Here is a 24,745-nt window from a genome sequence, read left to right on the forward strand (position 1 = left end):
AGGATTTATGCTGGTGCATGATGCTGTGTGCTGCACCCCACTGCGTGTGAGGCAGATGCCTGGGATTTTGGGGATGCAAGCTGACCCCCTCAAGTGTTGTCACACTTTCCTGGACCAGTTTTTTTACTGGGTGTAGCCACAGGGTGCTGGGGAGGGAGAGGGCAGAGCATTTTTCCTCTGGGGCAGTGAGCCCGGCAGCAGGGCTGGGACCCAGCTCAGAGCTTTTCGCAGCTGCCTCCATACAGCTGGAGCAGATAGAGCCAGAACAGAGCTGCGTCTGGGGCTGAGCCCAGGGCAAACCCAGCCCACGATGGGATGGCACAGTCTGCCAGGCTGGAGCTGCTCTGACCTTCAGGGATGAAATCTGACCTTGCTGGGAGCTGCAGACACTTTGCAAATGGGGTCCTGAGAGCCTGCTGCTTTGAGGGTGGCTGGTTTGGCTAAGGCGTTCTGTCCCATTATCCCTTAGTTTTTATTTTATTTTATTTTATTTTATTTTATTTTATTTTATTTTATTTTATTTTATTTTATTTTATTTTATTTTATTTTTTAAAATTTTATTTTATTTTATTTTATATCTTCTCAGGTGACAAGCAGTAGATAGTCATATGAGTGATAGTGTGGCCCAGGGTTAGTGGAGGAGGCTTCAGAGTGGCAGTGAATAGCAGGATTTGTCCCATGGCGTCAGAACCCAGGAGGTCCATGGGGCTGAGGACAGGATGAACAATCAGGTGTGGGTCAGAGCAACCATAGGACGAGGGCTTGGCTGATGGCTGAACTGTCACAGGCTCTTGCTTACTACCCTGGTACTGCTCTTGAGGGGCAGTCACCAGCCCCCCTATGTCCCCTCCTAGCCAGGGTTTTTGGGGAAGGTGGGACATAACACTCGGAGCTTTCTGGCTCTGCCATGAACTGCATTGTGTCCCATCCTGACCTCTCTTGGAGACATTTCTCCCAGCCGTGGGGCAGTACCCAGCCCAAAGAGTAATTAAAGCCTTTCCCGTTTATTTTCTCCCTTGGCACCATGTGCTTACATTTATATTTATTTATTCCCTTTTGCTTTCCTTTCCTTTGCCCTTTTTGTCCCAGCCCCCATCCTGGCTTTTGCCCTGTTTCCCGAGACCAGCCAGCACCCATTGCTGCCATCAGACAGGAGGGCTGTGCCTTTCCTCCCGTCTCCAAGCAGTGTCTCAGCCTGTCCAGCATTGACACGGCCCTTGGATATGCTGCTTTTTTCTTTTTCCCTCCATAGAAAGGGTTTTCCTCTCTCTCTTCCCCTTTTCCCTAGTAAGGGAGGTGTTGTGGAGTTAAATGCTGCTGGCTCCTGGCTTTACTGGCTGGATGAAGAAGCTCTGAGTCTCTGGGAGAAATTCTCATCCTTTCCCATACCGAGTGCCCAGAGAGGACCTTGCTACATGGTCCTGAGACATCTTCAAGCCAACGGGAGGCTTTGGGGGCTCAACTGCCTCCTTGGGATACTGCCAGTGGGGGTTCAGGAGTGGAAAATCAGCGACAAGGAGAGGGCCATGACTTGGTAGGACTTGGGCTCGGTGTTATTGCCCCCCTCTGCTGTATGGTGAGGGGGTTGTTGGCGTGGGAGCTGCTGGAATGCGGGTGCGGCGGCGTGGGACTGGTTAAGCTGTCCCGGCTCGGAAGTGTTTTGCTTGCAGATAGGACCGCTCTGATTTCACACTATCGTGTTAGGGCCGTCTTCCGTCCCTGAGTCAGCCGCCTGGCCCCCCGCCAGGGAAGAGTCATTTTTTCCTCCAAAAGAAAGTGTTTAACACTGCTCGCGGGACCTTCCAGGAAACCTCGTCAGGGAGCTGGAAAAACAAGAGTTTGCAGCCTAGTCGGTCCTGCGCTTGCTCTGGCAGGGGGGGATGCAGCTTGGGAATGATTCCCATTGCTGTCAGTGGTGGAGGTCCCTCTCTATCCCCAAAATATGTCTGCTCCACTTGGAAAGGTTTAAAGTGTGCAGCTGGTTGTGGTGTTGGTGCTGACGGATGTGATGGGAGCTGGGGGCTCAGAACTGGAGTGCAGGATTACTGGTGGTGATGCTGCCGTGCCCTGGCTACCCCCCAGCCTTTTGGGGCTGCGGAGCAGAGCCAACTGCCTGCACTGGACTTGAATCATGGTGCCGGGACCTTCCTGGGGAGGAGGTGCTGCATGTTCAGGGTTGGGCAGTGGCACTGCTGGTGCGGAAGCTCTGGGGCAGACTGACCTGGCCTGAGAGAGGGAAGGGAAAGAACAGAGAGGATGGGAGCCTGTCTGTAGCCAGGGAAGAAAAAGTCAAGGATGTCTGTCTGGCTGGATCCATGCATCATCTGGGAGGAGAGTGGGCAGGGAGAGGGAAGGTGGGTCTGTGGTTCATCTGTCCTTCACCCGTGGGATGAATACATCCATCCAGCTGGAGACACAAAGAGCTGCAAGGCCACATCTTGACTGCCTCCACCCGTCCTCCTACGGCCTGTGGTGCATCTCCTCCACCCTCCCTGTTTGCCTCCCTGGTGCCACATGGCCCTTTGGGGCTGGATGAGCCCTGCGGAGCAGCGATGGCTGACTGTGTGGGTAGCCCTGGCCCTTGCCAGCCATGAAGAAGAATTGCCAGGAATGATGCCTGGAAGTAGGGCAGGGGATATTTGGTGGATCCCAGGGGAGCAGGCAGTGCTTGTGTGCAAATCGGGGGGCTGTGGGGGCATGGGGATGGGGAGGATCTGGCTCCGATGTCTCTGCATGGTGGCGCCGGTGGGAGTGTGGAGGGTGCCGAGGAGACATCGATGCTGGTCGTTAAGTGTTCTGGCACACGGAAGAAATCGAAATCACCAGCTAATGGGACCCATTAGCTCCGTGCAGAGAGCCAGCAATTGATCTGGGGTCTCGTGTTCGTTTCTCCCCTTGCAGAAGTTGGGCACACGCAAGGGCCCCTGGATGGGAGCCTCTACGCTAAAGTGAAGAAGAAAGACTCCCTTCACGGCAGCACCGGTGCCGTCAACGCTGCCCGACTCCCGCTCTCGGCAGCACCCAACCACGTCGAGCACACACTCTCAGTGAGCAGCGACTCGGGCAACTCCACCGCCTCCACCAAGACCGACCGGACTGATGAGCCGGGGGTGACCGGGGCGCCCAGTGGCCAGGCGGTGCTGAGCCCTGAGGAGAAGCAGGAGCTGGATCGTCTCCTTGTTGGCTTTGGCTTGGAGAGTGCGCCGCCCATGCACAACCACGTGCCCGGCCCTGTGCCGGCACGCCTGCCCACCATGCCGGGCCGCCACGTGGTGCCGGCTCAGGTGCACGTCAATGGGAATGCCGCGGCACTGGTGGCCGAGCGGGAGACAGATATCTTGGATGATGAGCTGCCCAACCAGGACGGGCACAGCGTGGGCAGCCTGGGCACGCTCTCCTCCTTGGATGGCACAACCACTGCCAGTGAGACCGGCTACCAGGAGGCACCCCGGGTGGGCAGCCTGTCGTCGCTGCCCAATGGCCCCTCGAGCTGCAATGGGGCTGAGAAGCTGCTGAAGGAGGGGCTGTACGATGCTGAGCCGCTCTCCAATGGTGGCTACCCCTACAACAACCAGAACACCCTGATGGGCCACCACCTCCATGACACGCTGCCTTCCTTGCGGCCCTCGGCATCCACTCAGGAGCACCTGGCTGGCTACCCACAGCGCCTGCCAGGCTCCCATGCCCCGGGGTGGCTCCAGCCTCAGCCACTGCCCAGCTCCCAGCCCTACCTGTATGCCTACGACCACCCTGGAACCTACCGCTCCCGGTCCTTCCCGGCAGTGGACACTGCCAAGTATGATGTGAACCCAGCGCTGCCCCAGGCCCCGGCTCGCAGCACCAGCAGCCGGGAGGCTGTGCAGAGGGGCTTGAATTCCTGGCAACAGCAAGGAGGAAGCCGGCCACCTTCCCGGCTGCAGGAGGGTGGCATGGAGAGCCACAGCCCCAGCGTCTCTAGCTGTAGCCCCCAGCCCAGCCCGCTGCAGACGGTGCCCCCTCACAGCCACAGCATGCCTGAATTCCCCCGGGCGCCCTCTCGCCGGGAGATTGAGCAGTCCATCGAAGCACTGGATGTCCTCATGCTGGACCTCGCACCTGCTGTCCACAAGTCGCAGAGTGTGCCTGCCACATCCCGTCAGGACAAGCCAGCCGGATCCCTGCCTTCCTCCCTTTCGACCCAGCCCATTGCTGGTCTCTACGCCCGGCCAACTCCGCAGGTGGCCCAGCCGAGGTCCTTCGGCACGTCTGTGAGCCCCGTGGTCTCCGAGCCCGGGGCCAAAGCCTATTCTCCCGGAGAGCTGGACTATGGGGTGCATGAGTATCGGGAAACCTATTCGCCCTACAGCTACCAGCTGGCACCGCTGCCGGAGCCCAGGAGCTACAGCCATGCCCCAGCTGGAACACAGATGGGCACTGTCTCACTCAGCACCTCGTGCTACAGCCCTCTGGGGTCTCAGCAGCAACTCACCTCCTCCCCACCTTCCCCCACTGTCCCAGCACAAAACCAGACGCCCCTCAAGGGACCGGAGAGCTATGAAGACCTGTCGAGGTCGGCAGAAGAGCCCTTGAATCTGGAGGGCCTGGTGGCCCACAGGGTGGCAGGTAGGATTCTTTGATTCCTTGGGGCGATGGGGAGGATCGCATGTCCCGAGGTGCTGGAGCATGTGGGGGTGGCATACATGGTGGAGCTGGGGATAAGTGATGCAGAGACTCCTTGTTCATGCTGGATCTGGGCTTGGGACTGAGCCACCTGCCATGGAGATGTGCAGGGCAGGGGAGCAGCCTGTGCTGCTCTTCTTTGCTGAGATCCTCCTTTGCAGCTTGCTGTCTGCAGCAGCATTGCCCAGAGGTGGGAAGGGGTGGCTGAGAGCATCAGATCTCCCCCATCCTCACCCCGTTAGGGCTGGTCCATCCCTGGTGGCAGGGCCAGTCACTGGGTGTCAGGGGGATTTCTTTCTTTTTGGGGAGAATATGCAGAGTTTGAGAAAATATTTTCATCTCTGGCTGAGGGTATCCTGCCTGTACCCCACTTGGGCATGGTGCTCTCCCTGCCCAGAGCATGATCTGGTGTAGGGTCCCAGCAGAGAACTTGCCTTGTGTTTGAGATAGCTGCTCTCATCCCTGATTTCAGTCTCTGCTTTCCCCCCTGGATTGCTGAGTTCAGTGCTTGGACCTCCTCCCTGGGCAGCTGTGATGCTGCTGGAGTGGGGACTAGGCTGTTGCCTGTAAGCTGTAATTCTGCCCAGCTTGGCTCAGGGTGGTTTGAATCTGGACCTAGCCATCGGGCAGTGGTCAGGGGCTCAGAAGACATTTCCCAGCCCTGCCAGAGGGGTTTGGTGTCAGTGCTGTGGCTGGATGAAGGCATTAACTCTGTGCTGTGGAGGGGAAGCTGCATCCACCAATGCCCTGCCTTCCTGCAGCTCTAGCTCAGGGGCTTAGGGGACACAAGAGTGTCCCAGCCGCCCCAGAAGAAGGTGCCATGGCGCTGTGGCAGCTTGGTGCCCTCCTTCCCCACTGCTTCAGTTGCAGTTCTTCAATTGTGGAGCGACATTTGGGAAGGGTTTGGGGCTGTGGGCCAGCTCGTGATGCTGGGGCTTGGCAGCTCCGTCCCTTCCAACTCTGTGCTCAGTCCAGAAACTCGCCCGGCATTAGAGGGAGGGGGAAAAGGCTTGGCTGGAAAAATCCAACAGCATCAACCTCCCAGGAGTGGGGACTGAGTCACAGGGTGGGGGGCAGGAGGGGTGCCCGTGGCAGGAATGGAAATGAGGAGGTTCATAGAGTCATTGGAGGAAGTTTGCATCCGTCTGAACCTGACCTCAGTGATCCAGATCAGATTCACAAAGGGTTGTGGGGCTTCTGCAAAGAATTTAAACAAACCTAAGGAGACATGGATGCCCAAACTGTGCTGTATGTCTGGACTTAATATAAGCAGCACGTGCCTGCCCTCCCCTGCCGCCCCATATGAAGTATTAAAATGGGCTGGAAAAGAGGACAGCTCTAAGGAGAGGAGGAAGAGTATTTGCAGTGTGTGGGAAATGGATTTTTGATGGTGTCTACCAGAAAAATCCATACCCCCAACCCTGGGGTCAGGCCCTCAGGGCTGGGCTGGGGTCACTGTCATGCCCCTGCAGCTACTGGGCTTCTCAGGGAGGAGAGAGGCATCTGGGGAATGGTGCCCAGCCTGTGGCCACCTGTCTCCGCTGGAGCTGGGCTGTCTGTGTTGAGGTGGGGACAGCGCAGGCGGGTGGCCTGATCTCTGGCAGGAACAAGGTGTCCTGAAGCCAGCATTGGGAGGGGACAGCCAGCAGGGACAGTGGGGCATGGACATGTTTGTTTACATTCCCTGCTGCTATAAATTGCCTGCATGTCCTGGCGTAGAGATGAGGAGCATCTCACACCTCCTCTGTTCTTGGTGGGGAAATGCTCCCATTCCTTCTTCCCGCTGATGATGGAGGGGAAGAGATGGCACAGGGCAGCACTGGTATGCCCAGCACCTCTCCACAGGGAGGAGGTGGTTCTGTCATCCTTTAAGTCCCTCTCATCTCCTAGCAAGGCATCTGGGGTCACCTCTTCTTGTCCCAGCCCTGAGCATTCTGTGGTGGAGGGGACCTGCATGGTGCAATCTCTGAGGGGATGGTGATGGGGCATTTGTAGTGTTGCACAAGGCTGTATATGGCTAGGAGGCACCATTGATTTCCCATGTGGGTTTATGTGGTGCCTGGAGGCAGGCAAGTTGGCTGATAGAATAGCAGCTCCAAGCAGAGACCGAGCTCCCTCAGACCCCAAATGACCCCAGACTCATCTGTTGGACCCCAGCTAATATTTTCTCTTCTTTTCTCTCTCTCTCCCCCTGTTGTATCTTGTGGCATTTGTCCTGTGTGCCCCTTCCTCTCTCTGTGGGGGACTGTGTCTGTCCTCTGTGACCTCCCACCCTCCTTGCACTCCCTGTCCTGGTATGCTGGCAGAGTACAACGCCAAGCTCAGGGAACTCAACAAGAGCACCAAAGTCCCCCGTCCTCCTCTGAACCAGCAACGGTCCTTCTCTGGTTTGTTCATTCCACCTCCTTCCTTTCCCCTCCTTCCTTGTTCTCCAACCTTCCCCATCCATCCTTCTTCCCTCTCCTGCATCCTTCCCTCTCATCCTTCCTTCCTTTTCCCATCTTCTCTCTCTCCTTCCCTTTCATCCTTCCTTCCTCCTCTATCACTGCATGCTGAGTGATCTGTGTGTTGCATGGATGTGGGATGGAGGGAGACTCAGGAGATCATCTCCATGCAGGATTGATCCCTTTCCTCAGCAGAGTGATGGTCAGAGCTCCCAATGAGCTCCTCCAGTGATGGGGGAGCCCCTGGCCCTGGATATAGACTCCCCTGCCCATGCTTGGTTTTGCATCTCATCCAAGCCTGGCACTGCTTGCTGGTGGGGTTTTCATTACTGGGCCAGTTCTGGACCCTTGCTGAATCCCCTCCAAGTTTTGCCCTGACCATGGCCTCACCCCTTTGGGAAGGAAGGGCTGGGGTGCAGCTCCACAGAACCCAGATTTAACCAGCTGTCAGCCCAGCAGGGTCTCTCCTACATCAGTTTAGGGATCCCCGTGGGCTGGTCTGCAGCTGGAGGGTGTGGGCTGCTGAGGCTGCATTTTATGCAGTGTGACTTTGCTCCTTGGAGGTGAGTCTGCCCTTGGTGATGTGTGCTGGTGACCTGCTTGGTGCTTGTTGTGCACCCACTTGTCCCAGGGCAAGGAGAAGGTGGTAGATGGAGTGGGGCTGGGGAGTCATCAGCTTTCTGTGTGACCTTTCTCTCCCCACTGGTGCCGTGGGTTTCTCCCCAGGATGACCAAAGAGGTTTGAACCCTCTGAGCCCTCAGCACAGAGTAAGGTATTTTATCGTGCCCATTTGGGGTAATCAGGTGGGAGGTGGGGAGCAGTCTGTGCTGGGACTGGGTGAGCTGGGCTCTGGTGAGGAGCAGCACAGGATAATGTCTGTTCCTCATGCAGACAGGGAGTGAGTTTGTATCACTCTTCCCTGGGTGTTGTGTGTCCTTGTCTGGCTTTATTTGCTGAATGCAGATCCCAAGGGCCTTGGGATGCTTCTTTGTTCTCTCCTGTCCACCATGGGGATATCACCTGGCTCTTGCCTGGCAGTAGTTCTAGCATCTCATGGCCTAAAAGCAGATGCCTCCTGATTTGGCCTAAAAACCTGGCTCCCCAGCTGCAAAATTACCTGGGTTTGCCACCCCTCCTGTTTCCTCCTTCCCCAGCTGTTGTGCTCCCTGCCCTTCCCCAGCCCTAGAGCTGTGCTGAGTCTGAGGGCAGTGGTTGGTACTAGGTTAAGTACTTAAACGAGCAACAAGAGGAGTGACAGTGCCACAGGTGCTGGGTGTGAGGGTGAGGAGTGGGGTGCAGGCTGCTGCTCCCCCTTTGAGAACAGGAATCTGCCATCCTGCATTCGGCCAGGGAGTCCTTGGGAGTCCAGTGACAGTACCATGGCTAAGGGAGGCTGTATGTCTGCTGAGGGGGCAAAGCAAGCTAGGGAAAGGAGAGTTTGTTTTTCAAGCATAGTTTCCATCCCATAAATCACCCAGGGGGTCGGGGGAGCCATGCTCAGAGCCTGGGTTTCCTCCAGGCTTTGCTCCGGGCGGCCTGTGAAGTTTCCCACTCTTCGCTCCTGAACAATGAGTCCCTTTTTTCCCTTCTCCTCCCTCCCCTCCCTGTGGCCCCGGCCGCTTTCCATGTCTGGGGAGTGGAGCAGCCAGAGCTTGCTGAGCTCCTGGGTGTCCCAATGGGCCAGATCCAGCACCCTGTGGTTAGGTGACGTGAAGCCCTGGGGATGGAGCAGGGGGTCCCATGCTGCACATGTGTGATGTGCACTGATAGCCAGGCTCCATCAATCTGCCATGGTTAGTGCTTCCCAAATGGAAAATGCAAAGCAAGGCAGGCATGCACAGCTCGAGGAGCCAGTCCCTGCCTCTCTGAAGTGCTTGGGCCCTGCAGCTCACTTTGGAATGGGCCAAGGGATGCTCCTGGTGATGCTCCTGCAGTGTTCAGGAGAACCCATAGTGCACAAAATGGAAGGAAAAAAAAGAAAATATTAGAATTTGCTTTATTTTTTCCCAGTATCTTGTTTCTCCTGTGCTCACAACTGCAGGCTTCAGTTCCTTAAAGTGAAGAGCAGGACAAAAGATATGGGGTGGCCCTATGGAATACTGCCCATGCCTGCAAGGCAGCTTCCCAGGCACCCTCTCTGTGCCCCTCTTCTTTCCATGGGTCTTTTTAATGGCCATCCCCCGTGCCGGTGAGCACCTGCAGAAGGGATCGGGAGTTGTGTTTCAAAGCTGCTCTTAGTGGAATTTTCCAGGCCGCCTCCGCGGCTGGAGCCAGCCCCGTTGGCTTGCGTCCCCCGCCTCGCAGCCTGGCCGCCTCTCCCCCCGAGCCGCGATTTTATTGTTGTTGCCATTCACTGGGCTGATTATTTAGAAATGCACCCAGGCCACCTCCTTCCCTCCCGCCCTCCCAGCCCTTTCCCCGCTCCCAGCCTTTTCCCCGAGCCGGGAAAGCTCGGGTGCGTGTGCCGAGCAGTGAAGAGGGGAGGTCAGCGGGCGTGAGGCGTGGGTCCCATGCGGAGCCCCGGGGAGTGAGGGGAAGCAGCTGATGGCTGGTTTTCCTCCGCCAGCCCGTGGGAAAGGAGTTGGTGTTTGAAAAGTGCATTTCCTGGAGCGTGATGCTGGCCTTTCTCCTTTTTTTTTCTTCTCCTTTTTCTCTTTTTTTCTTCCTTAATATGCTGACCAAGGAGAGCATGAGTGCTCAATGATTCTGTGGGAAAAGTAGAGGGGACAGTGTTGTCACCTCTGCTAGTGGGTAGGAGTGAGTCCCACGGGGCTCTGCGCTGGGCCTGTGATATTCTGTGGGGTTGCTGTGCACTGAACCTGGCACCATCATCCATGAGCCCAGATTAACCTCTTCATCAGGCGAGGTGGGATAGAAAGTGTGTTTGGGCACTGTCAGGTGCTGGGAGAGTTGAGCTCCCCTGCCCTGTGCCAACTTTGTCTGTGTTCTTGGGCTTTATCCCAGCCAATGGGGATCTCCACAGCCCAAGAAACCCATTCTCCTGTGATGACTTGCTCACTCTGTTCTTCCCCCCAGGCTGTGGACATTGGTGGCTCATACTGCTGGGACCTGGGAAGGAGGTTTGGGGGGAGATGGAGGGGAGACGCTGATCTCTCCTTTTAGAATGGCTTTGCACTGGGGACAGAGCAGCAGTGGTTTTTTTAGGGTTCCCTGCACCATTCCTCTGTTGGGTTCTTTCTTCTTGATCCAGTGCTCCCTCTGCCTTGGGCACTCACAAAACCAGACTTTTTCCACTGCTGTGGTTGAAGCCACATCTGGCGGTGGGAGCAGGGAGGCAGTTGAATCCAGCTGTCCTTGTGCTGGGTGATCTGGTCCTTTCCCATTATGATGCTGTCGGGAGGCCCTGTTACTTCCCTGCTCTGCAGAGCTGGGCTGTCTGGGCTAATCTCAGGATGCTCTTGCCCCTTACACCTACTGCTGGAGGTTGTTGTCCCTGGAAGTCTAATGGTGCTTGGGAGGGCTAGTGCAGCAATTTCAGCCACTAGCTACAACCCTGCCTTGCTTTATCACCTGGTCTGGGGTCGCTGCTGTAGGGTATATCTGCTCCAGCTACCCATGCTGGTCTGGGGGTTTGATGCAGTTGAGTTCTGAAACTGAGACCTCTCAGGTCAGACCTGAAGCATCTCCTGCTCGTCCCCATCTCAGCTGGCAGCTCCTCACCCCTCTACCACCCTGTGCTTGCCCTGCAGGGGTGCAGTCCCGGGAGAAGCCTCTGGAGGAGAGCGCTGTCCCTGCCCGCAAGCGGACCCCCAGTGACAGCCACTATGAGAAGAGCTCACCAGAGCCCAGCTCGCCCCGCAGCCCCACCGTCCTCTCACCTGAGGTGGTCAGCACCATCGCAGCCAACCCTGGAGGGAGGCCCAAGGAGGTGGGCTGGAGTAGAGGAGTGCTGGGGTTGGGGGGTGGCTCACTGGGGACAAATGCCTCCAGGGAGTGGGATGGCTTGGTCAGCATTCACAGCATCTGTTGCATTGGGGATCAGTGATGCTTCTTGTGGTGGTGGTGGTAGTTAGCAGGGAGGAGGTGAAACCCTTCCCTTTGCCCCCTCTCCTTGGGGTGTCCTAGAGGTTTGTGCCCATCATAGGGATGGGACTGACCCTTTCTTCTGCTCTCCCCAGCCTCATCTCCACAGCTACAAGGAAGCCTTCGAGGAGATGGAGGGTGCCTCCCCCACCAGCCCACCCTCCAGCGGCGGTGAGATTTCTCCCCCCACCCCAGCCTTCCCTGTGTCACCACAAACCCCTTACTCCAACAGCTGTAAGTGCCATGGCTCTGGGAGGCAGAGGGGCTCGGTGGGTGGCTCTGGGCAAGCCAGAAATTTGCCAAGGGTCAGACAGCTCCAGGTTCCAGACACCCACCGCCATCTTAACCACTCCTCATCTCCATCCTCCTTTCTCCTCCACATCCTGGCACTCCGTGCTGCTGTCAGTGTCCCGCTTACTTCAGCATCCCATGCTTGGCACCTTCCTCTTGGCTTTTTCCCACCCTCCACTCACTGGGGTGTTTTTGGATGGGATCCAAAGGTGGGATGAGGAGACAGGCATGCTTTCACCCCATCCCGGTCCTGCATCTCCCCATCTTTCCTGCCGGCATGGCATGAAGAGAAGCAAGACTGCTGTGGAGGGTGAGTGGGAGGGAGCTAGGAGGGAGTGAAGATAGGAGGGCAGACTGACACACCATGTCACTTCTTGCTCGCAGTTTCAAAGGCAGGAGGGGAAAAAGGCTGGGATGCATGCCCTTTGTGTGCAGCTTGTCTCCGCTCCTCCGGTGCAGCATCTCTGTTCTGACTAACCCTGATGCACTCACGGTGGGTTTGTGTGGACTGGGTTTGTGTGACCAGCTTGAGCGACAAACCCTGAGGAGCAGCCACACGTCGGCACAGCCTGACTCAGGCCAGAGCAGTGCAGTGGAGCAGCTGGTCAACTGGGAAACCCATTCAAAAGATGGCAGCCCCCCCATCCCCTCTAAAACACTTCTGTAGGCTGACGGCTGAGGGATACTCTAGGGTTGGGGCAGCCCCCTCTGATGCCATGTCCTGGTTGCAGTGAAGCCACCTGCCCCCCCCACAGCTCAGCCTGTGGGGCTTGGGGTTGTTTCCTTCTGTACTGTTGCTCTTCCTTCCCAGCACTCCTCTGATGTTTGAGCCCTGTCTCTTGGGAGGAGGAGAGGAGTGTGGGAGCATCGTAGGGGTGCTTGGCAGCTCAGAAATGGCCCTGTTGTTCCTGGGGACTGAGAGCTTGGCCCTGGGGGAGCAGCAGCTCCTTTGGCAGTAGGTCAGTGGCTTTGGGGGATGAGTCACTTGCAGAGGTGATGGCAACAGCCTGGCTGGGGTTGTGGCCCCAAGGCCGTGCTGCTTATCCAGTGTCAGCCAGAGAAGCCTGGGAAGCTTGAAGCTGAAGCTTTCAGACTTTGCCAAAGTGGCCCTGGGGGGATACAGGAGCAATTCCTCTCTGTTGGGGGATGGTGGTCCTGGGAGAATTCCTGGCCCTGTGGGAATCCTGATGCTCATCATCCAGCTGAGGTGTGAGCTGACATTGTGCCTTGGGGTCAGCTGGATTTGAGGAAATCAGACACCCACTGGGGAAGGTGCTGCCATCTTAGTTTCCCAGGGACTTGGCTGCTCGGCTGCTCCAGCCCCAGGCTGCTGGGTGGACCTGGCCTCAGGGCAAGGGTCTGGCTTTCCTCTGGAGCTCCCACCACCCACCGCCTCCCAGCCTCACCACAGGCCCTGTGCCTGTGCCACCAGTCAGAGATGTTCGAACACTGCTGGAGGCTCGGGCCCTTTGGTCCCTCTTGCTGAAGATGATGCCCTGAGGTTTCCCCTGGTATGGGAAAATACAGTGTCAGGGAGATGAGGCAAACCCAGTGGGTAAGAGGGGAGAAGAGGTCCAATTTGCTTGGGGCGATCTGCCCTGCCCTGTGAAACCCTACCGCCATCCATACCATAGCCAAACAAACACGCAGCTGCTCCTGGTGTGTTTGTCTGGGCACAGGGGTGCAGACCTCACATGTACATTGCCACCCCTCTGTGTTAACATCCTCACCAACCCATTGAGCTGGTCTGGAGGGCAGGGTTTTTTTTGGCAGTCCTTCTGTCCCGTTTATGGGGGTGATGAGCTGCTTTGGGACAGCTGGATTCCAGCTCGGCCAGATGTGGGGATTGGCAGAAAGGAGTTCAGGTGTGAGAGAGCTGGGTTGGGATGGCTGCTCACATAGGGGAAATGAAAGGGGCTTCATGCCTTTATGCTGGGACTTTATGGGGATGGTGAAGGAGATGGGGTCTGGTCTGTCCTGGTGGGAGTTGTCCCCTTTCTCCATCCTGCTAGCTTTGCAATAGGGCAGGGTGCTTGTTCCCAGTCACCTCCTGCCCTGTGTCCTCTCCCAAATGAAGAGGGGGATCAGTATCCTTCTGCAGGGTGTTGCTTCATACTAGGCCATCTCGTGTTCTCAGCAGCCCTCCCTTGCAGCCAGTGGGTGGGATGGGCTATGGGGGCTCGGAACCTGTGGGCAGCTCCAGCCTTTCTGAAGCATCACCTCCCACCTCTCCATTAACACTCCACTTGTGTCCACTGTGCCGACAGTGCGTTCTCCCCCTGGCCTGGCCAAGACCCCGCTCTCAGCACTGGGGCTGAAACCCCACAACCCGGCTGAGATCCTGCTGCATCCAGTGGGAGGTGAGTGTGGGCATGGGGACTGCACGCAGGTTTTTTTGTGGGGGCGTCTGTGAGGATACCCCGGAAGGGTCCCTAGTTTGGAGAAGGCACTTCCACCTCCCTTTTGGGGCCAGGTGGCCATGGGGGTCCTTGTCACCTTTTGTGGGGACTCTGGGACTGTGTAAGTGTGGGGGATGCTGGTGCTGCCCTGGGGGGCTCAGCGCAGTAAGGTCTTCAGCGGTGAAGGCTAGATAACCCTGTGGCCCTGTTTCCTGCCCAGCCCCATATTCTTCCCTCTCCCACCCCCTACATTCCTTCTCCTCTCTAGGACAGCTGGAGACAGTTTGCTCTCTGGGAGCTGAGCCTGTCAGCCAGAACAATATCCAGAGCTCTTTCCATCCTGGACAGCAGTCCCTGAGTGCAAAGGCCCTACCGTCCTGGGGATGTGTCCTGAAGTAGCCTGCCAAGCCAGACCTTACTGCTTCCCAGCACCCAGGGCCCCTTCCTGAGCCAGCTCAGAGCTGAGTGTGACCTCCCCAAATCCATCTGAGCCTGGGGGCAACAGGCTGATTGAGCTCACACTGCAAGACCCTTCTCCCTCTGCCTTTAAGGGCAAGCTGATGCTTATTTGGTGCTTGCTGGGCTTCTTGGAGCAGCCCTTTGGTCACTCTCTGCTGCACTGTTCCCTCTTTCTCATCTGAAGCCAGCCTCCTGGGTTTTGGACATAATTTCTGGGATGTTGATGTGAACTGTGGGGGTTTCTGAGGCTGGGTTTCCGTTTGGAGCATAGTGTCAGGAGGTGTGGGGCGCTCCTTTCTGCTCTGTGTGCCCCTGCCTGAGAAAGGCAGAGCTGCTTAACTCTGATTTCTCTTTCTGTCTCGCACCTCCCTTCCTCCTCTTCCCACTCCCATCACTCCCCTGCCCCTCCGTCCCTCAGAACTAGAAGGGGAAGCAGGCGGTGACTCTGAAGAAGGTAAGAAAGGCTTTTCTTTCTCTGTCTCTCTCTTCCTCATGCAACCTCACTGTTGGGACTGTGACTCAGAGCAAGCCCTGGTGTCTGTTCCAGCAGCCTTCCCTTGCACTGTCGCTCAGGGATGTAGGAGCCTGAGTCTTGCCTGTCCTGCTCCCTTTAGAGGAGGGGCACATCATGCCTTGTGTCGTGATACGATTTCTCAGTGTCCAAGTTGGACCTGAAGGTCTGTATTTTGTGTGGCAGTCTTCTGAGGGACTGAGGGCTCTTTGTCAGTGAGTGGCATCCTTACTGGTAGCACGCTGGGGATGCTGGCACGCTACGGCCAGCTTTGGAAGAGCCTGGCGGGCATCTGGGAACAGCAGCCCCAGTTTTAGTCTCCTGCCCTCCCCTTTTGGCTTTGCTGTTGCCATTCAGAGTGAAAAATAAACCAGAGTGCAGCACAAAAGGTCAGTGGGCGCAGAGGCCACCAGTGTGTTGCTGGCTCAGCCGGCTGGGCAGTGGTGCAGCACCGGCAGCTGGTGCACATCTTCCTCCAGCCAGGCAGCTGCCCAAAGTCCCCCCACCTCTCCTGTCTCTGGGTTGTGCCACTTTGGGGATGCCAAGGATGGGGCTGAGCTGGGACGTCAATTCAGGAGTGGCTGTGCTGATGGTGCAGGCACTGCGGGCTCTGGGATGGCACATCTTATGTGGGGACAGAGGCTTTGGGAGTGGCTGTGATTCCTTGGAGTGCTGCCTGCTATGTAACGGTTGTTGGGTGGTTTTGCTTCCTCCTTTAATGAATTTTTGGGCCCTTAGAGCTGGGATGAGGAACTGTGTGTTCAGGATGGGTTTTGGGGAAAGGGTGTCTCTTCTTGGTGGGTGCGGTGCTTCCTCTTGCCCTAGCAGCCGTCAGCATTTCTCCTTGGAAATTTCTCAAAATGCGCATAACCCAAACCTGAACATTGTGTAGTACTGGAAAAAGTGTTTCCTTGAAAAGAAACGTTCTGCTTTCAGAACTGATTTTTCAATGATGGCTTTTTGGATACATTAAAGGAAGCAAAGCTGGGATAAAATCAGGCTTTTCCCTCATAAGTTCCCCCAAGCTTTACCATTTCTGTCCAGCTTTAAGCCTCCAGAGACTCAGACATTGCCTCTCCTCTCCTTCCCACTAAACCCTCAGGAGCTCAAGCTGTGCTGCTTCTCTGTCTGCTTCCATGATGGTTGACCCCCAAGCAAGGATGTCCAGTGACCCTGCACTGCCCAGGCTGAGTGGCCACCATGAGCCTCTTGCCCTGCTTCATCCTCTCTGATAAAATGATAATTTTTGGGGATTAAATCTATGGTTCTGAGAAGGGACTGATATTTTGGCTTAACACTGCTGGCTTGGGACCCTCTGCACTCAGCCACACACTCTAGGAGGGTCCCTCCCCCTCCATGCTCTGCCTAGCAGATCCCAGCTGGAATGGCTGGCCTGTGTATGGGGCTGGAAGATGCTTTGGCAGTGTGGGAGCTCAGGATGTGGCTGTCAGCTCTGAGGAGGCTTTAAAACAGCCTGACACAGATGCAGCGCTGGGGATTTCTGGCCACAGTGCAGCCCTGCTCAGATCTGGGATTCCCAAACAAATGCCCATCTCCCTGGTGACTCAGAGCTTCTCTGTTCTTCCACCCATTTTCCCATCTCCAGAGTCCCTTACAAGAAAACACAAGGAGGCAAGGTCAGATATTTCAACCTAAAAAAGTCCTGCCTGAAACTTCCTAACTTTTCATTTCTCTTGTCCTGTATTGAATCAAAGTACTGGAACCTGTGCCCATGGCCACACACCTCACTGGCACAGCCCCCAAGCCTCCTGCTCCTGCCTTTTCAGGAGGGGCTGGCATTTTCACAGCCCTGTGGTCTTAACCTCTTGCAGGCTGACTCATATGTACTGTCTGGCTAATTTTAGTCTGGGCTGGGGAGCTGGGAAGGGGAAAAGTGAGTAGCTGTGAAATTAATTGAATTACCTAAGCTGCGATGAATTTCTTGCAGCTGCCCTGGGCAGTGCCTCATCCCTGTCACTCAGGATGTCCTGCCTTAGATGCTGGTACCCAGCCTGTGTAGAGGTCCATCATCTGGTTTTGGCTCAGATCTTTCCTGGGGTTGGGCAGGGACATCAGCCTAAGGGAGGGACTCCTCCTCCCCTCTCCACCACAGATGGGGCACAGAGATGCTGCGGGGGAAGGAGTGGGACCTATGACAGTCTTTTTCCTTGTATGTCTCTGCTCCAGCTCTGAACGTGGAGCTGTGCATTGGCGTTGCTGACTGTGAGCAGGCCAGCTTGCCAGCAGGCTGAGCCAGAGCCCAGCTGTTATGACTAATAATAACAATAATAATGTTTGTCATGCTAATTACTACTGCAGAGCTGCTTTGGGCATGGCCAGCCTGGAGCCAGGGACCTGCAAGGCTGCCCAGCCCATAGCATTTGATGCCAGTGGGTCTTGCATAGAGCAAGCTGAGGTGTGACACGGCTGCAGGGCTTGGGGGAATGGGACTGAAGCTGCAGCCTGTTCCTCTGGTGCAGCTTTTGGTGGGGGCTGCGGGCTGTGGGGGCTGTCATAGGGATAGGGACCAGCCTGGGTGGAACAGGAGGTAGGGGGAAAGGTATGAGAGGGGGCTGGGTCTGGTGTCTGGCATGGCTGGTAATGGCCAGCCCAGCCTGCTGCTCCTGGCACGGGACAGCTTGGCGGCTCTAAAGGAAAATTGCTTTTCTTGGTCGTGCTCATGGGCTCCGGTTTCAAGCTGGGCTGCGAGTGAAAGTGTTGGATGCTGCAGTGGAAATAGCTGGAGTTGCCCTCTGGTCTGCTGCTGGAGATGGCTGGCAGAGGTGGGCCACAGAGGGCAGGGACCACGGGGCATCATCATCAGTCCCGTGTGAGTCAGTGCGGGCTGGGCAGAGTCACTGGCTCTATTTTTAGGGGCTGTGGATGAGCAGGGAGCAGGACATGTTCCCTGTGGCATCCTGGGTGGGAGGGACGCTGACTCAGAGCAGGGTGAAGGGGCTGTGGCATGCGAAGGGATCGTGGTCCCATGTTCCAGTCCCCTCAGGGAAAGCAGTGACCCTGTTTCCTGTGCCCTGGCTGGGGTCTTCAGCATTCTTGAAGCAACTTAAGGATCCTGAATGAGCCAGATGTGTTTTTGCACAACTTGTGGTGGAAGAGGTAGGGGGAAATGTTCAGCTGGAGGAGGTCAGCTCAGGCACCTTCACTGGCGTGAAATGTGGATCCAGGGAGAAGGGTGTGGTCCCCTTCCCATGCAAGCTGTAGGCTCATCTGTTTCTGCTTCTCTTTGCCACAGAGCCCAGGAGCTATGTTGAGTCAGTGGCTCGCACGGCCACAACGGGCAGGGGAGGGACACTGCCCGCTGCCCAGCCTGCTGCCCAGCCCACTGCTCAGCCCGCTGCCCAGCCCGGAGGCCCAGAGGTGCCCACGAGGAATGGCACTTTCTCCAACTCCTTCATCACCCCCAGCCCTGTCTCCACCAGCAGCCCTATTCACAGCATGGATGGGTAAGGCAGTGGGTGCACGTCCCAGGGACTGGTGGGGCTGGGGCTGAACCCTGCCTGGTGCGCAGGTTTAGAATCACAGAATCATTAAGGCTGGAAAAGACATCCAAGATCATCGCATCCAGCCTTTGACTGAACACCACCAAGCCAACTATGCCAGAGCACTAAGTGCCACATCCAGCTGTTTTTTATCTCCAGGGATGGTGCTTGCTCTCACATTTTAACTGCCTTTGCCAAGACCCGCATCTCTCCATGCAGGGTTTGGGCATCCTGGCCAGCTGTGCACCTCAGTGCCTTGAGAACACAAATCTGGGTCACTGCTGGTTGGTTGGTGGTTACTGGACCTCAGAAGCCTCTCACTTGGAAGGTGTCCCCTGGAGTGGGAGGAGGGATGGGTTGTGCTAATTCCTAGCCCTGGGTTAGGCTGAGCATGAGTCCTCTGGGGTGAGATAGAGCCATTGTCCCTGTCCCCTGAGATCTGCACCCACACAGGCTGGCAGGTGTGGGTGTTTGCTGGGAGCAGAGCTGGGAAAAGGCTCTGTTCCATAGAAGGTCATACTTTGAGATGGAACTGGGCTTCATGGTGGAACTAAAGCTGCCTCTGGTTGCTTTCATGCAGCTGGCAGGACCCATCCCATGATTGCTTCTGGACAACCAAGTAGCTGCTGGGCTCTGTGCCTCAGTTTCCCTGTGTGCCACATGCAGGAGGGTGCCAGTACCAGTCAGCAGCAGGAACAACTGGTGGAGCTGAATTCTACTTTTCTTTGTCTCTCCTCAGGGCCTCCCTCCGCAGCTACCCATCAGAAGGCAGCCCCCACGGCACGGTTACGCCTCCCCATGCCTTGGCTGAGCCTGTGTACCGGTCACCTGTTGGCTTGCAGATGCCCTCTGCTCACAGCAGCTACCAAAACTCGTCTCCATCTTCCTTTGCAATGGTCCAAGGAGGGGTCCCAGGCTCTGCATACAGCAGCCCCGACTACGCTGATGGCCGAGCTGGCCTCCAGCCAGAACCCCAAGCTCGACCACAGCCACAGGTCAATGTGGTGGGGGTGCACACCCTGCCAGGGAGCCCCCGCAGCCTGCACCGGACAGTGGCTACAAATACACCACCCAGCCCTGGCTTCGGGCGAAGAGCCATCAACCCCAACATGAGTGGTGCTCCCGGCAGCCCTGGGCTGAGCAGGCATGCTGTGGTGGCCCATGGCAACCTGGTAGCCCCACCAGGGAGCCCCAGCTTGTCCAGGCACCAAGCAGCAGCAGCCACATCCCCTGGCAGCCCCCTGTATGGCTACTCCAGCCCGGAGGAAAGGCACCTGACGCTGTCTCGGCAGAGCAGCTCCTCTGGCTACCAGCCTCCCTCCACACCGTCCTTCCCTGTCTCCCCAGCGTACTACCCTGGCACGAGCACGCCGCACTCCTCCTCCCCAGACTCGGCTGCCTACCGCCAGGGCAGCCCCACGTCGCAGCCTGCGCTGCCTGAGAAGCGGCGGATGTCAGCTGGGGACCGCTCCAACAGCCTCCCCAACTACGCCACTGTCAACGGCAAGATGTCCTCACCCCTCTCCAGTGGCATGTCCAGCCCCAGTGGTGGGAGCACCGTCGCCTTCTCCCACACTCTGCCAGACTTCTCCAAGTTCTCCATGCCAGGTGAGGGATGCTCTTGGAGGTCCCTGTGTCCCCCTGCCCTGCTCTAGGCTCTCCCCTCCTCCTCTTTGCTGGCTGTCAGGAAAGGGATTGCAGCCATGTCCTGATTTACCCCTCCTGTCCATCCGCAAACCAAAGGCACCGCTGGGGCTTGGGCCATTTCCTGCGCTTTCTGACAAATCCAAACAGGAAAAACACCGACCAGCATCTCTGGCATAAACAGTGCTCAGAGATGTGTATGGGGAGATCAAAGCTCCTGGAGATGACTTTTCTCTGCCGTGGGGATGCACTGACCTCTTGGCCCCATTCCCAGTGGGCTTTACCCCACTGAGACCCCGCTGCGGTGCTGCCTCCTCATTTCAAATGGTGCCGTGCCCTGGGTGCCATCCTGCCTGGAACACTTTTGCCAGCTCGTGTTACAGACACCTTGGTGATGCCAAGATCGGGCTGATAGGACCAGGGGAATAAAGCTGTGGGGCAGTGGTGGCTCCAGCTGCTGGGCCAGTTTCTCTGCTGAGCGGGCAGCCCTTTGTGGGGACGCTGGCACTCGTCCTGGCCCCGTGATTCCTGTGGCCAGGGACCTTTCCCAGTGGGGAAGCACGAGTAATTAAAACCTGTAACAATTAACAAGCAGCTTGGAGAGGGGAGCGAGCCCCCTGCCTCTCCAAAGGTGACCAGACTGCAGAGGACTGATAACATGTCTCCAGCAGAGATGCTATCCAATCCTCTCGGTTGTATGCCTGGTTGTTTTTGGAAAGCAGGTGGTTGTAAATGTTGCCTGAGTAAATGACAGCTTCATGGCCCGAGGACCAGCTCCGGTTGGGGCTGTGCCACTGGTGGGCACTGAAGAAGGCACAGTCAGGCTGGGGCTGGGGCTGCTTTGCCCAGGGTGGATTGACCCATCCAGTTCTTCTGCACAGAGCAAAGATAAGGGAAGAAATTTATTTTTATGAAGTGTGAGCCAAATCTTTAACATTAGAGAGCAGTGAACGTCCTCTGAAGTCAGAGGATCTCCCCAGCACCTCCAGACATGCCTCTTTCCTCCAACAGTTTTTATTTCACCTGGCCAGCTTCCTTTTAAATGAAGAATTCCCATTTTGTCTCTGGCTGTGGGCCAAAGAGGCTCACCTGATGCACAGCCCTTCGAGGGCCCTTGAGCTTGGATTTAGCTTTAGATGCCCAGCAGCCCCATAAGCTCCAGGGGATTATCGGCCTCTCTGGGTATGGGGAACTGGGTTGAGGTTAGTGCAATGTGGTGGGTCTGAAAGGAGGTGGATGTATTAATGCTTTGGCTGGATGCAGGGTTTCAGATACAGCATCTTTTAAGTTTTTTCTTGTCTTTTCTTCCCTTTCCTGCAGACATCAGTCCTGAGACTCGTGCCAATGTCAAGTTTGTGCAGGATACTTCCAAGTACTGGTACAAACCAGACATCTCCAGGGAGCAGGGTAGGTAGATGACACAGGGTCAGGAGCCAGGGTGTGTCTGGGATTGCAGGGATTAGCAAGGATTTCCCTTATGGACTGGGTTGAGAGTGAGGGTGAATAATGGCTGTTCAGGCCGTTGCAGATGGGGGTTGAAGCCCCATTCAGCTGCAGGTTTGTGTGATGTGGGCTCGTCAAACCTTCCTCTTGGAGAGGAGCTCCAGTTCCTGGAGTGTGCAGTGGGTCTATGTTTGCAGTTTGGGGTGCAAAACACCCAAATCTTGAGTTGATAATGCTCAGAGGCATCTTGGAAACATGGCTAAAATAAGCGGGGAGAACAAGGAGGCGGCAGGACGCCTTTGGGGGCATGGTCCCAGCATTTGGCCCTTGGCTCCTGCTTTCTCTCCAGTACTTGGTTGCTCAGATAGGCAAGGTGGGAATTGGAGATGCCCACAAAAGGGCGATGGAAGTGGGGGGAGATGAGCCTGTGCCTGGCAACCCACTCAGGCGTGCAGGAGGGGCGGTAACATTGTGGTGCCTGGCTATGAGGTGTGGAGCTGGGGCACCCCATCCCAACCCACACCTGCTGGTGTCTTGAGGGTGTGTTGGTTCTCACCATGCCATCTCTGAGCTCTGCCATTCTCTCCTGCAGCCATTGCCCTGCTGAAGGACAGGGAGCCAGGGGCTTTCATCATCCGAGACAGCCACTCCTTCCGGGGAGCTTATGGCCTTGCCATGAAAGTCGCTTCTCCGCCTCCCACGGTCATGCAGCAGAACAAGAAAGGTATTGTGTGCCCTTCTCCTTCCCACGCCGAGATGCTTTCCATCGTTCAGCCGGGGTGAGCGGGCAGCTGGGGCTGCTGAGCCAGTCATGCCCTTGGGTATGTGCCGATGTGGCAGGATCCTTGCCTCCCAGGGCACAGAGAAGCACCAGACACTCTCTGCCCTGAGCTGTGGAGGGCTCAGGAGCACCTATGTCTTGGGCTTTGGTATAATGAAATGGACACAGCCTCTCCAGCCCACCAACACTGTGGGGGAGCTTGGCTTGGGGTTGACCCTGTGCAAAGGGGCAGGTTGGAGGAGGGTGTGTGTTGTGTTAGGGACCCCTCCCTTGAGCTGGAGCACTGGTTTCCTAATGGGACTGCATAGTAATAGGAGGGTGGCTCTGGTGTGAAAACATCTCATCTCTTCCCAGGAGACTTGACTAATGAGCTGGTGAGGCACTTCCTCATCGAGACTAGCTCACGAGGTGTGAAACTAAAAGGATGTCCCAACGAGCCTAATTTTGGTAAGTGCCCCCAGTGTGGTTCCCACACGCGGGGTTGGGTTGGGAGAGCCTTGCCTTTGCCAGACTGTCAAAGCAGAACTGTTGGGTGTCTGGGAGAGCCTATTACTGCCTCTTGTTCCTGTGTAACTGCATCCTGTGGGCATTTGGAGCCTCTAAGTTCATGCACACTCATGAGAACACACAAATGTGCCTGTATGCATAGGTACATACCTGTCCACACACACATGTAGGACAAATGATGCTGCTGGGCAGGGTGGAGGGCAGGGGCTCCCCTTCTTTCATTTATCCCATGGCTAATGTTGTCTGAGGAGCAGCACGAAGACCTTTGTCTCATTTGTTGTTCCTAAAGTGGCGCTGGCATCTCTGTCCCCTCCCTGAGCCCTCTGTGGAGGGCTACATGGTGGTTTCAGTGACCATTAGGACCATTAGTGAAGAAACCCACCTAAAAGCCTGTTTCCATCCACCCAGAGCAATGCTGACCTAATCAGGGAAAGCTGGAGTTTCTTATTCCTTTCCTTGGTTAATGGTTAATCGTACTTTGGATTGTGCAGTTCCACAACCTAATGATTTTGCAAAAGGGTCATTGTATTAACCCAGGAGGTGCAAACAATTCTTCATCTGGCAACACTATGCTGACCATCTTCCCTCTCTCCCCAGGCTGTCTCTCGGCACTGGTGTACCAGCACTCCATCACGCCCTTGGCCCTGCCCTGCAAGCTGGTCATTCCTGACCGAGGTAAGAGCCAGGAGCAGAAGGCATTGCATCTGTCCCCACAACCTGTGGGGAGGGGGTAGGTTTCCAAGCAGGGAGCACCAGTAACCATCCCATGTCTTCTAGATCCCATGGAGGAAAAGAAAGACTCTACGTCAGCCACCAACTCAGCCACGGACCTCCTCAAACAGGGTGCAGGTGAGTTGAGAGGGGCAGTCGTGGGGTGAACATGACTTGGAGTAGTGGCTGACCCCATGCCTGCTGTCTCCCTTTCCAGCCTGCAACGTCCTCTTCATCAATTCAGTGGAGATGGAGTCTCTGACGGGCCCCCAGGCCATCTCGAAGGCTGTTGCTGAGACGCTGGTGGCTGACCCCACGCCCACAGCTACCATTGTTCACTTCAAAGTCTCCGCACAAGGCATCACCTTAACGGATAACCAGAGGAAGTAAGAGCCTCCATGGCCACATATCTGGCCAAAAGCCAATGTTGGCTCGTTCCCAGAGCCAACAGGGCTGTGATTCAGGAAGTGTATTGGTGTGTTGGTGAAGGATGTCCCTGGGATGGCATCAACCTGGTCACGGACATGGCTGGGATTTGTCCTTGGCTCTTGGAACATCCTGTAGGAGACCTATGGCAGTGTTCCCTGGGCTGGTGGAGCTGGGTTGTGGTGGGACAGTGGTGGAGCCTCCCTGGCCCTGACATTCCTTGCTTTGTGTTTCAGATTGTTCTTCCGAAGACACTACCCCCTCAATACTGTCACCTTCTGTGACTTGGATCCCCAGGAACGAAAGTGAGTGCCCTAACCTGGGGGGAGCACGTGACCCTTGCCCCTTTCACTCCTGTAGCCTCCTGGGATGCTTGGAGCAGGGTCTTTGCTTGCTCTCTCCCCTGCTGTTGCGGAGAGCAGGAATGCAAGGTCTCCTTGGATACTGTGGGGGAGTGCCAGCTTCTTCTGGTGACTTTTTGGTGTCTCAAGCACCTTCATGCTGAAGGAGAGGTGCATCATTTTTCCATAAAACCAAGCCTATGCAAAGCCAGACTGGCCTTCCACCATTGGTGTGGTGGTCCTCATCTTGGCCCTGTCTCTCTGTGAGGTGCAGGAGGACCATCCCTCACACCTTCTCTTTTCCTTGCAGGTGGACTAAAACTGATGGCAGTGGCCCAGCCAAGTAAGTACTTCCTGTGCTTCCAGCAGATTCCTCCCAGCTGCTGTCGAGGTGGCTTCTGCCTGTTTGGGCATTGGCTGGGAGATGCCCTGTGCAGGGCATCCTGGCTGTGTGTGAGATGGGCTCAGCTCCTCACTGCAGGAGTGTTTCACCCAAGCATGAGAGTATGGTCTTGTGGACTCTGGATGCATCTTTCAGCCCCAAATTGCTGGTCAGAGCAGGCACGTCTCTTGCTGAACTGACC

General features: G+C 56.3%; 1 protein-coding gene across 6 annotated transcripts in view; it reads left to right on the forward strand.

Moving 5' to 3' along the window:
* Positions 1 to 24,745, forward strand: part of TNS1 (tensin 1) — a 54,903-nt gene that overhangs the window by 24,891 nt on the left and 5,267 nt on the right. For 2 of the 6 annotated variants that reach the window (XM_069020941.1, XM_069020943.1), the window contains 16 exons: positions 2,902 to 4,602; positions 6,966 to 7,046; positions 10,815 to 10,993; positions 11,244 to 11,319; positions 13,707 to 13,799; positions 14,716 to 14,751; positions 18,062 to 18,272; positions 19,048 to 19,916; positions 21,273 to 21,359; positions 21,988 to 22,119; positions 22,531 to 22,623; positions 23,281 to 23,358; positions 23,461 to 23,532; positions 23,612 to 23,780; positions 24,057 to 24,125; positions 24,472 to 24,504. In XM_069020941.1, the coding sequence (XP_068877042.1) occupies positions 2,902 to 4,602; positions 6,966 to 7,046; positions 10,815 to 10,993; positions 11,244 to 11,319; positions 13,707 to 13,799; positions 14,716 to 14,751; positions 18,062 to 18,272; positions 19,048 to 19,916; positions 21,273 to 21,359; positions 21,988 to 22,119; positions 22,531 to 22,623; positions 23,281 to 23,358; positions 23,461 to 23,532; positions 23,612 to 23,780; positions 24,057 to 24,125; positions 24,472 to 24,504 (3,979 nt within the window). The remainder of the gene's footprint in view (positions 1 to 2,901; positions 4,603 to 6,965; positions 7,047 to 10,814; positions 10,994 to 11,243; positions 11,320 to 13,706; positions 13,800 to 14,715; positions 14,752 to 18,061; positions 18,273 to 19,047; positions 19,917 to 21,272; positions 21,360 to 21,987; positions 22,120 to 22,530; positions 22,624 to 23,280; positions 23,359 to 23,460; positions 23,533 to 23,611; positions 23,781 to 24,056; positions 24,126 to 24,471; positions 24,505 to 24,745) is intronic. The other 4 variants (XM_069020944.1, XM_069020940.1, XM_069020942.1 and 1 more) reach the window with 4 other exon arrangements.

Source organism: Aphelocoma coerulescens, chromosome 7 (genome assembly GCF_041296385.1).
Source record: "Aphelocoma coerulescens isolate FSJ_1873_10779 chromosome 7, UR_Acoe_1.0, whole genome shotgun sequence".
NCBI lineage: Eukaryota > Metazoa > Chordata > Aves > Passeriformes > Corvidae > Aphelocoma > Aphelocoma coerulescens.